The 12,351-nt window shown below is 35.4% G+C and overlaps 1 protein-coding gene across 1 annotated transcript; it reads right to left on the reverse strand.

The window, feature by feature from the left end:
* Nucleotides 1–985: 985 nt before the first annotated feature.
* Nucleotides 986–2,668, reverse strand: LOC111905972 (protein ELC-like). Its single transcript, XM_023901706.3, has one exon. The coding sequence runs from the start codon at nucleotides 2,558–2,560 to the stop codon at nucleotides 1,295–1,297; it is 1,266 nt and encodes a 421-aa protein (XP_023757474.1). The 5' UTR covers nucleotides 2,561–2,668; the 3' UTR covers nucleotides 986–1,294.
* Between the last annotated feature and the right edge of the window lie 9,683 nt (nucleotides 2,669–12,351).

A 12,351-nucleotide genomic window follows, 5' to 3' on the forward strand; every position in this document is an offset into this window, starting at 1 on the left:
AATTATAGCTTTGTGGTGCTTGTTTTTCTCCTTGTTTCTGTGACAATTGAGTTTCTCTAATGTTTCTTTTTTTAGTTAATGAGTTATACTGATACATTTAATCTAGATGGATATACATAGATTTTTCTTTATTAGTCAATGAGTTATACATTTAATGGATAAATAGATGTTTCTTTTTTAGTCGATGAGTTAAACCCTTAACATGGACAGTTATACATCATTTTTTCTTCTTTTTTCTACCTATTGGATTAAGCAAAAAAAACTAGCTTAATGTATAAACCATTTACCTATCTGTTCTTTTATTTTTTTTCCTTCCAACTTCTCCCGCATTAAAATTGATAAATACTGTCAAAGATGTTGAATATTATAAAATTTGTTTAATGCACAAATAGCCTGGTCATTTAATCTAATTTATAAAAAAAATAATAATAATAAATAAATTATATATAACACTTTATCCATAAACTGATAAAAGTACCATTACTCATTCAAATCAGTATTCTCAAGAATGGCTTCTAGTATAAGTAACATTTGAGTTTCTATCAAGATTTGCTTCTAGTAATAAGTTCATATGTTGAACACAAATAGATGCAAAATTGCAAATATATGTTGATATACAGCATAGAATAATGAAGTCAAATGACTCTGGAGTGTAGTTGACATCAACTATATAGCCCAGTCTACCATGAGAAGGGCATTCACGTCTTTTATATAGACAAAAGAACAATAACGAATCCTCATTCCACGTTTCTTGGTTGGACAAAAAATTACAGTTTGTCACATTGACATTGTTCGTTACTCCAATGCACACCACACATAGTAATCTATTGTGTGTCCAATCATGTCAAAGGTTAAAAAGTTATGTCATATTACTTTAAACCCTTATTACAGTATTACTTCATTATATAATCAAAATATCTCAAACACTAAATACCATTGAAAATTATTGTAACTTCAGGCAGTAAAAGGCTAAAAGCACATCAAATGATCATATACTACCTCTAGTAAAACATTTTATTAAAACTAATTATCTCATTATAATTGTTAAATATCGCATAATCACTTTCAAAACACAACTCCAAACACCCTATAGTTTATGCTAGCAATATCAAATTAAAATAATCTTGTTCTTTGTTCTATAAGAAGTCTTTGAAAGTGAGCAACACATATGTAATGAATTCACAGATCTTCACAAGTAAAGGTGAAAACATGATGAGAAATAAACAAGGATGACTCATCAACTTTGGTTTTTTTTTTTTATAAGCTGCACATACCACACAACAAGAAGGCCGACTCAAATAGCATATGGAGGTGCCCTGGAAGCCATTGTTGTAACTTTAGCTTGCATCTGAGCAGCCCTGACTTTTGCAGCCATTGCACGATGGAAGAACTGTTCTCTAGATAATAATCTTACATTCCTCATATAGAGATCAAATGGTATTGACCCTTCTTGAACAGCTTTATCCAATGCATAAACTACATCTTCTATAGCAAGATCAGATGAAGTTGACTCCAGCATCTGTTTTGATAAAGGATCTGATGGCTCAAAAGCTTCATCGCCATTAACATTTGTTGTATCTCCACCCAATTTTCCTTCATTCTCTCTCACCCACCCTTCTAACACGTCTGTATTCATCAAAACCATCTGTAATTGCTGCTCTAAAGCTTCCTTTTCGTATTGCATCTCTCTTAATCCTTTCAAAACCTCTTCTTCTCTCTGCCTCAACACCGCTTGAGCAGTAAACATCCCTTCCATTTCAACCTCCCTCTTCTTCCGCAACGCTTCAACATCAACATGAACAGTTTCCACTAGTTTATTGATGGCATTCCGCTTGAAAACCTCGCCAGGATCCTCCGTGGCTGATCCTAACCGCTGTGGGGGAGACGGTGATGGAATCCTTCCACTGCCGGAGGCACTCCCATACGGTGATGGCGGATAAGACCTTGGTGGAATCGCTGGCCGTATAGACCCCGCTGAAATCGAACCAGAAGGCGATGCATTTGAAGATACAGATGGATTGTAATTAGGGTTTGGAGTAGGGTTTGTAGGGTTTGGTCGTCGTTGAGAGTATAAAGGGGGGTCGCTACCAAAATAATGACTCAAATTACGAGTTAATTCAACCAGGTTAGAGCTTGGATAAACCCAATTTTGTAGGTAAGGGATGGAAACCAATCCCGATGGATTAACAAAAGAGTGTTGGGCTTTGATGATCATATCACGCGTGGGGTTCACGAAGACGAAAGGCGGATGACGAGGGTAAGTCTCCATGAGCCAGATCACGACGGGGATATTGTAGGTGACGTTCTGAAACACCATCGGAACTGTGCCTTCGGACTGGAGGAGGTTGACGGAGCGTCCGTCGTTGTGGGTGAAGATTGCGGTTTTGGGCTGGAGAGAGGGATAGGTTTCGGAGAGAGAGATGAGATGTTGACGGATGAGCCATTTGACATCTTCGGAGTAGGGAAGGGATGAAGGGCCGCGCTGGGAGAGGACAGAACTGAGGAATTGTTGGGTGTATTGAGCGGTGGAAGACGACGGAGACGGCGGCGGGTGTGCCATTTGATTGGGGATACCGAGCGTTTGGATGTTTTGACTTTTGAGGGGAGACTTCTACTCCAAGGCTAGCACTATAAATCAGATCATTTTTGTGTAAAAATCTCACAAAAACCATTTACAATTTTAACGACACATTAAAATAATTGAGTAAAATAATCTTTTTATAAATGAGTTTTTTTTTTTTTTTCTTTAAATAACCATAATCACCCCTTTCTTCTAAATGCTTCATTTCGGACCACTTTCATATTCCAGACCATTTTTCAAATTTTCTAAAAAATGATACATTTCGAAATATTTCGTTACGGCTTTGATCTAAGATTCCGGATTTTTATTTTGGCTTTTTACTATTTTTTAAAAAATATCCTCCTTTATGTCTAAAATGTTCATTTCTAAGTATTAATATCATTGTTTTTTAATGAAACGTGTTACTTTTTACACTAATATTCTTATATTAATAAAAGAATAGGTGATGTAGTCACATATCAGTCTAATATGTATTTGTATTTATTGTTTGTCATGTGTCATTATAATATCGATTTAGGAATTTTATTTTTAAATATGTTATCTTATACCAAAAATAACTTCAATCAAACATAAATAAAACACATTTAATCCCTAAAATTATGACACCGATTTAGTTAGGATTAACACATCAGTTCATGATGGAGGAGAACCCCCGAAGTAAACATAAATGAAGGGGCATACCCCACCTCAGGCAACCAAACTGAAAAACAGATGCCAGAAAGTAGCTTCGACTTAACAATAAGAAACTAAGTCTGTCCAATGTATACAAGAAAGGAATGAAAACTTTTGTATAAAAATTTATTCAAATCTATAGTTAATGGTTATTATTATTATTATATAATTCATATTTACTGTATTTGTTTAACTTTTTATAAAATTGAAGTAAAAACGATTTTTTTTTTTCAAAATTTTGGAATTGTTCTTCGGATTTCAGACATATTCTTGAAATTCCGGATTTTTTTTTTGAAATCCAATATTTTAGTCTTGAATCCGTAATGCCATTCCAGAATTAATAAAAAAACTACTTTTTCTTGGTTTGAAATGTCCCCATTCCGAATAAAGTGGTTATTTTCGCAAAAAAAAAAATTCAAATACACATTAAAAAGTGGTTAAATTACTTAATTTCCCTTAAAAATTATAAACATATATGAGTAGTGTTATATACAAATTAATATGAGTAGTGTTTAGTGTGGTGCTTAGTTTTGGGACAGTGGTTTATGTTTGGTTGCGTTCTTTAGTGTTTTGGTTGGTTTTGAGTCGACGTTTTCTACTTTTCTCGTATGAGTTCATGTGGTAAGCGGCTGCTTTGGAGCACCGTCTTCTCTACAAATAGATTTTTCCACATAACCAGACATGTGGCTTTTGTTTAAGAGATTATTTCTTCCACCCCCACAACATTCTCCATTGTCTTTGTACCCCAATGGATTGACTGCATGTATGAACACTTTGCTTTTGTATCATTTCCTTTTTCGACAACGAATCTTGGACCTACCAACGTCGTCATTTGTAACGCCTGCAGATCCGGGCTAATCAATTTCGAGACAATAAGCGTCGAAAATGACTTTCTGATGGAATATTATTCAAAATAAGTAATCTTAAGTAAGTTGTAGTAGTCGTGAAAAGGATTCCGAATATATAAAGAATGCCGAAATCTGAGTTATAATGAATAAGTTATGACATGTCGAAGTTTCGCGACAGAACCGGCACGACACAACGCGACGTAAATAGTGAATTTACGGTAGAGCGATATTTGGCCTTAGCGATCTAAACGAAAGTCGTTGAATACGTTAAAGCGAGAGCTTGCATAAAAAGAACGTCCAAATCTGACTTCGTATGAGGAAGTTATGATTTTTCTAAGTTTCAGCTTAGCAGTGTGTAGCCCGAAGTTCGAATATGAGATCGAGTGATTTCTAGCCAAAACAATCTAAACGAGAATCGAAGATCTCGTCAATAGTAGTGCAACGGAAGAAAGACATATGAAAACGGACGTCAGATAAAGAAGTTATGGATTTCTAATGGAGTTTTCCTGTCCCGGCCTACTAAAAATAATATAATAAAAATAAAGTCAAAGTTTGCCGACATAGTCTAATTGAGAGTTGTAGAGCATAATCTCATTTTCGCGTGGATATAAAGAACGTTGAAAATGGAGCTCGGCTAGGTTGACTCAATTGACTTGTTGATTTTGACCAAGTGTATTTTGGGGAAATGTTATTAATTTAGAATGGGAAATGTCTTTACATTTAGGATTTGGGTTGAGCCGGTTGTCAGAGCTGGGAGTTTTTTCAGACTGCATTCAAACTATGAAGTGATTTTTTCCTCAATGTACTTACAGGTCGAAGGTACCAAGGCCGACCCATTGGAATGATATCATGGTTTATCGTATGTTGCTATGTTGTAGTGATTTGTTAGATCTGTATCCTGGTATATACGATACTTCTATGTTGTAGTGATCTGTTAGATCTGTAATTTGGTATATAGGATGTTGTTATGATGTGGTGATATGTTAGATTTGTATGAATACCTATATATGCTAGCTATTGATCGTTATCGTATATGTTGATATGTTATGGTTTGTTAGGTTGAGGCGGTCCTACTTTACGCTGAAGGCTAAGACTCCCAGGGCAGCTCAGATAGACTGAAGGTATGCGAGGCGGTCCAGTCAGGCCAAAGGCCCGAAGAATGGTCTAGATAGGTTGAAGGCCCAGTGAGGCGGTCCACTCATGTTGAAGGCTCTGTATGCATGTTGTTGTTTGTTATGTTTATGTGGTGGTACTTTGGAGGAACTCATTAAGTGTTGGCTTACAATTTTAGTTTTGTTTCAGGTATGTCGAAGGACCGTGGTAAGGTGAAGGCGTAACCGTACACATCCTTGGTTTCATGTTGTTGATCTTTGGAGACTCTAATTTTAAATAGTGTTTTGTAAAAAATGGTTTTGTAAACACTTCTTTTAGTAAATGGGTTGTTTTGAAAAGTTTAAATTTGTTACGATTTTTAAGATGTTACAACACTAGGTATCATGGTTTACTAGAATAGTAGGGTCTTGTTTGTTACTTGATGCTTACATGTTTTGTTGGGCGAGGCCCGTTAGGAGGAACATAAATACCAATGTACCAATATACTTTTGTTAGGTGAGTAGTGTCAAGTATTTTTATCTCTAATTTCGATCTTTGTAAGCATTGGTGCCCTAACCCTCTACCCAGATTCCTTTCTACTGATTCTAGACATCCCTAACTCCAACTCTAATTCCAATAAAAAAAATACTCCTAAAGCATGCATGTATCTACTAAGTCATCTGTTGTTTAATGTTTTTTTTCATCTAATGTCTGTTACAGGAGGAATTGTCATTAAAAAGGTTCCTTTGCTTCAAGATTATTACCCTTACATCTTCCTATATAGACAGATCTTTACCAATATTTGGTTTTAGAGTAGCTTTCACTGAAGTCCATCCCATCGTTTCTAGTGATTTCAATAAACCCAATGAACACATTAAAGAAATTGTATCAAATGTATCTCCACCCAAAAAATAGTTGCATATAGTCCCAATCAGAAGCATCTATACAACAAAAACCAGTTACGAAAGTGAGACATTGAAGAATCTAATTAACATTATTAGTGATGCAACTGGAAAAAGTTGACCTTTGTCACACCTACATATGTTGTCCTTACAAAAGTTTTGATATTAAAATTTATATCTTTATCAGATATCAACAGACTCATATACATTTCAATTTCATTTATGTGTTGTTTGTTAATTGTCATTCACTATGCAGATTATTATTAAAAATGGATACACCAAACTTATATTGCGCTCATACACATCCATGATGACTTGCCATGTACTTGCAACCGTAGTAAAAATGGGGTTTTTTTTCAAATTTTGTTGGTTTATGATTTTTGATAATTTCCATGATAAGGCTAAGTGCAAGCATTAGCAGCTCTTTTTCACGAAAGACTGTCCTAAGAGCAAAAAAATATCTTGTTCTCAGTAGGTTTGTAAAACAAGTATATAAAAGAATCTCTGGAATAAGCAATGAAGTAACACCTTTCGGATACGGGTTCAAGTTTTTTATGCGCGTCTCGATGAACGAAATCCTCACAACCCCAAACCTTAATTCGTGCAAGAGAGGGATGAGTCGTTTTCCACATTTCTAATGGTGTTTTCTCAACCTTCTTAGTTGGTACAAGGTTTAGAATGTAAGCGGAAATTTCTAGATCATAACCCATAAACTAATTGGATGTGTAGCACGAGTCATCATAGAACGAACCATGTCTAGCAAGGTTTGATTTCTCCTCTCACACACGCCATTGTGGCGTGGTGTTCTTAGTGGAGCTAGTTGCGAGACAATATTACAACTTCTAAGATGATCGTAGAATTCATCACTAAGATACTCTCCGCCCATATCAGAACGAAGTATCTTGATTTTCTTGCCCAGTTGGTTCTCAATTTCACTTTGGAACTTCATGAATACATCAAATGTCTCAGACTTATGTTTAATCAGATAAACTTACCCATATCTACTAAAATCATCATTAAATGTGACAAAGTATCTTTCACCATGTCTAGTGATGTGTCTGAACGAACCATGTACATCCGAATGGATGATGTCCAACATATATGTCCCTCTCTCACAGTTACCTGTGAAATGAGACTTTCTTATCTTCCCAAGTAAATAAGATTCACAATGTCCTTTGAACTCTAGGTTAAATGGTTCCAAGATTCTATATGACTGGAGCTTGTCCATTCTCATCTTGTTTATGTGGCCAAGGAGACAATGCCATGGACATGATTTATCCAAAGTGGATGAACTAACGTTTAAGATTAAGTTATCTTTTTTACTTATTCCAATCACATATTCATATATACCATTGTAAGGATTTAGTTTAAAACAAAGATTATTATCTTTGTAAACCAAAATACTAGCATTATTATTATCAAATACAAAAGTAAAAGCGTCACACCACAATGCAAAAAGTGAAATGATGTCTCTTTATATATACGACGAATAGCAACAATCTATTAAACTAATTGAAAAACTAGAAGGTAATGAAAGCTCATAATCTCCAATCATGGTAACAACTATCATGCTCTTGTTCTCCATGATCAAATCAATCTCTCCATGCCTTAACTTCTTACTTCATTTTAGTCATTGCACATCAGAACAAATATAGGTTCCACATCATGTATCAAGTATCTAATTATTAGAAGTAGAAGTAGAATGTAATTCAATTTTAAACATACCTGAAGTGGCAGTACCCTTGGATTTTTTCTTCTTGAGATCCTCTAGATATTTAGGAAAACTATCTTTCCAATGGCCCTTTTCTTGGCAATAATAGCAGACGGCTTCTTCAGGATCATTCACTAGTGGTATGTCAGAAACGTCCTTCGTAGGTTTGGAAGTCCAAACTTCCCCTTTCCCCTTTCACTTATAATTGGGATGAGAGGACCTTTTTCTATTGACACCACCTTCCATAATAGACAGAAAAGGAGTGGTTGGACTTGTGTTGCTAGGTGGAACAATGCTTTCTTCAAGTGTCTTGAGTATCCCGTGTAGCTCCATGATACTCTTATCTAAACCATTCATATAGTAATTCATGGTGAACTGCTTGTATACACTAGTCAAATAGTTAAGAATGAAATCAATAGCCAACTCTTGATTGAATGAGAAGCCAAGATGATCAAGTTTATCAAAGTACCCTTTTAATTTTAGCACATGGGTACTCATAGAACTAAGGATGGCAAAAAAATCCGAACCCGACGGGAAAACCCGATCCCCGAAGATTTCGGGGCGGGTCGGGGCAAGCTTATCGGGTTTCGGGTAATTATCGGGTATTTTTTTCGGGTTCGGGTTAGGGAGTGGGGATGCCTGCCCCGACCCGCCCCGCCCCGTATATATATATATATATATATATATATATATATATATATATATATATATATATATATATATATATATATATATATATATATATATTACATTTCAGCCCTTCAAACCTCTAACCCTAAAATCACGCATCCTTTTCTCTCCATTCCAATTTCCAGCCGACAACAAAAATTGACGTAATCATATTTTCATCTGTATTCTCTTCTCTCGATCAGAAAAAATGGAGTTTCATCTGTATCTCTTCTGTCGATCGGAAAAATGGTGGAGTTGTCGACCCTTGGAAGTCTCATCTACCTCGTTCATTTCATTTGTGGCAGGCAGGACCGCAGGAACCAGAAAAAGCAAGCAACGAGCCAGCGGCCTTCAATCTGAATCGAGTTATGATCGATGCTAGCCATCTACCTCGTTCGTTTTCATCTGCTCACCACCTGCGATAACGACCTGCTGATTCTAGTTCTAATCTAGCCGACAGCCATCCAGGTAAGGTTACGTTATTTTTTCTTAATCCGATGTAGCACAACTGTTCTGAATCTGTTCTCGTGATCGCAGCTAGTCGAATTTCGGCTGATTTGAGTTATGATTTTTGATTAATTTGATTCAATTTGAGTTCTGATCTAGTCGATGTTGTCCCAGTTTTGATGAATTTGATTCAAATCGTCTATTTTCTTTCCTATTATAAGCATAGCATAGCTTCGGTGTTGTCCTAGTTTTAGGCATCGGATAACACACCTGTGATCTGTGAAGCTGTTAAGGGTATTATAAACTTAACAGTTGACAAAATGTTATCTACTGTTCTTAAGGTCACTTCAAACAATAGTGTTGGTGGTATGGATTGAAAACGTTATATTGATTTAGTTGACTTTTATGTAGATCCCCTCATCAGAGATATAAAATTATACTTTCATGCCTTCAAATAATGCTTTTATGTGAAAGTGGAAAGTGTGTTTTGTTTAAAAAGTAACATTTGATAAGTTGAAATACTTGAACTAGATAATGATACTTGATCATTTGCATTGTTTGTTGCCTTATATTGACATAAATAGGAAATTTTTTGGAAATAGCAATGCACTTTACTCTCGTTAAAGATATGGTTGTATTTGATTCACACCTTTCAAACTGTTGTATTTGATTTCTGTTATGCTGAATTGAATTCTGTTCTTTGATGATTCTGAGTTCTGATTTTCTGAAGAATTTGATTTCGAATTTGAGCTAATTTGAACTTAACAAACTGTTGTATTTGATTTCTGATATTACATTGGTTGTTATTTTCCAGGGGATATGAATTCAAACAGTCGGATTCATGCTCCAACTGAAAGTAGTCAGGAGGTGGGAGGTTCATGTTATAATCAAGTAAATACTGATTTTGTGGATCAACAAGGTGGGATGTAGAAGAGGTTGCTTGATTTTAAGTTTGTTTTAATGTTTAAGTGTAATGTACTGTTACGATGAATTTAGTTTTTCATATTTGGTTCAATTATGTTAAGAACTTATTTTGTATTTTAAGCCTTTGTAAGGTTTTAATTTCTTATTGTTCTATTGTAGTTTTTTCCATTTTCGGGTTTCGGGTTCGGGTTTTCGGGTCTATATCGGGTTTTGGGTTCGGGTTCGGGATCGGGGAAATTTTCTGCCCCGACGGGGCGCCCCGATAAGAAACCCGTCGGGTATCGGGTCGGGTTCGGGGCCAAATTTAATTATCGGGCTCGGGGATGGGATTTGCTGACCCGCCCCGAACCCGCCCCGTTGCCATTCCTACACAGAACCATTCTCCTATTGATTGCAACCTAGAATCGATTGCGTTACATTGAATCTTTCAATTCAAGCTTGGTCTTGAAAATTTCTTTGAGTTTCTCGTTCATGTCATACACCCGATGGTTCTCGCAACTCTTTTAGAGTTCAGAAGACATGGTCGCCAACATCAGACACAAGATCTTGATAGAATGATAGCGATGTTTTTCATGTTTGGCTACTTCTTCTTTAGTAGCCTCGTCAGGAAGCTCCTTTTCGAGATACTTGTCCAAAACACACTCCTTTTTTTCACACCTCAAAGTAATCATTAGGTTATGAATCCAATCAAGGTAATTTGGACCAGTGAGTTGATCTCGTGCGAGGAGTTGGAGTAGTGAGAATTTTGATGAAGTGGTTGGTGCAAGAGGAGGCAGTGGCACCCGAACCAGGAGTTATCTATATAAGAAAAAAACAAAATTAGTTTGATCAATAAATCCTTTTAATATAATTACCCAATATAAAATTATTAATCAAAATGCTAGGATACATATTTGGCTTCACAATGTAAAGTGGATTAGCCAAAAATTACACGATGAATTTATTTAGGTGGACAAACTATTGTCGATCTCAATCTCTATGAGATTCCTAGAAAACGAGATTTATTGGCTTATGTCAATAGCATGATAATCTCTTCTAATGCTCATTTAGCATTCATGACCTGATTAGCCAAGGATCATAAACCAAATGGTGAATCGACCATGTAGAGTCACAAAAGATTTGACTCAAGTAACACTTGATAATTATGATCACCATATAACTTTCTTTAACTATATTATTCTCTTGACGAGCCAGTAAACCACACACTTTTGTCAAAAAGAATATACCACAAGGCTTAATATCCATGAAAAGCATAAGATTCACATTATTATAAAATGAGATTGTGTTTTATTACTTATTAAATTAATACTTGTAACTTTGTACAATTGTACTATCAAACCCTTTTGGTAACTCTATTTAAAACGCAAGAAGGCAGTGATGGTGATAAGCAATAAATGTCACTTAAAAGCCAACAACATTAGGAATCAAAGAGACATAACTTAAACCTCCCTTATTGCAATAAAGTAGATGAGCCTACTCATGGTAAGACTAACAACGTACATTTAAGAAACACACGAGGACATATGTTTGTATTTTAGTGTGATACATATAAATACAATTTTACTATATACACACACACATTTGGAGTTTATATGTATTTTAATTCAATTGACTAAACAATAAGATTTAAGTCAACAATTAAATTATTAAAGTCATAAACTTTTGTCTTTTAACTAATCTTATAATTAAATCAAGTTGACTTTATCGTTTAGTGTAAATGTTGGTTTGTATGTGTTTTAAAATCAAACAAGGACTAAAGAAAAACTAAAAGCGAGAAATGAATTTTATAATTCTGAAACAGCAACTTCCATGACGTGTGGAATGTGCAACCACGTTGTGGAGCACCCACAACACGAGACTAATTATAAAATATTAATTTAAGTTTCAACAGGTCACCACGATGTGTCCAAGTAGGGACCACGATGTAGCGACGAGGCAGTCGCAATCCAGTTTAGTATCCAGTTTATACCATGATGTGCTGGAGGACCAACCATGATGTGGCGAAGAGGCTGAACAACTCGAAAGTCGTTTTTCAAGCAATAACAAATTAAATTTTAACAAGTCAAATTGCTATACAATTCAAAAATAATTTAAACGCATAAATCCTACACATCCAAACCCTAAAATGCAATGGGTTTCAAGCCTAGTCAAAGACTAGATATGAACAACGAAAACAATAGCAATTTATGATCTAAACACTCAAAACAAGCAGATCTAACTCAAACAAATCTATAAAACTTACAGGATACAAAAGAACGAATCATACCTTTGATTTCTTGGTGGTTTTCTTTCCATGAGCTAGTAGATCGGACTAGAGAACCCAATGTAGAATTCCTCTTTTGTGATCGCACCTAAGACACAACACTTTTACATATATGAACAATTCTCGAACACCATCAACAAACTGATCCTATCAAACGAATATGTGGCGAACCACGACGTGCTGAAAGTACTTCGGGAATTCTTGGGTTTTTTAGGGTTTTGAAGTTTGGTGACTAAAGGGTA

The sequence above is a fragment of the Lactuca sativa genome, chromosome 7 (genome assembly GCF_002870075.4).
Source record: "Lactuca sativa cultivar Salinas chromosome 7, Lsat_Salinas_v11, whole genome shotgun sequence".
Classification (NCBI taxonomy): Eukaryota; Viridiplantae; Streptophyta; class Magnoliopsida; order Asterales; family Asteraceae; genus Lactuca; species Lactuca sativa.

Bases quoted from the DNA above. Each gene is read 5' to 3' on its own strand.
- LOC111905972 (XM_023901706.3), bottom strand. From the start codon at position 2,560: ATGGCACACCCGCCGCCGTCTCCGTCGTCTTCCACCGCTCAATACACC.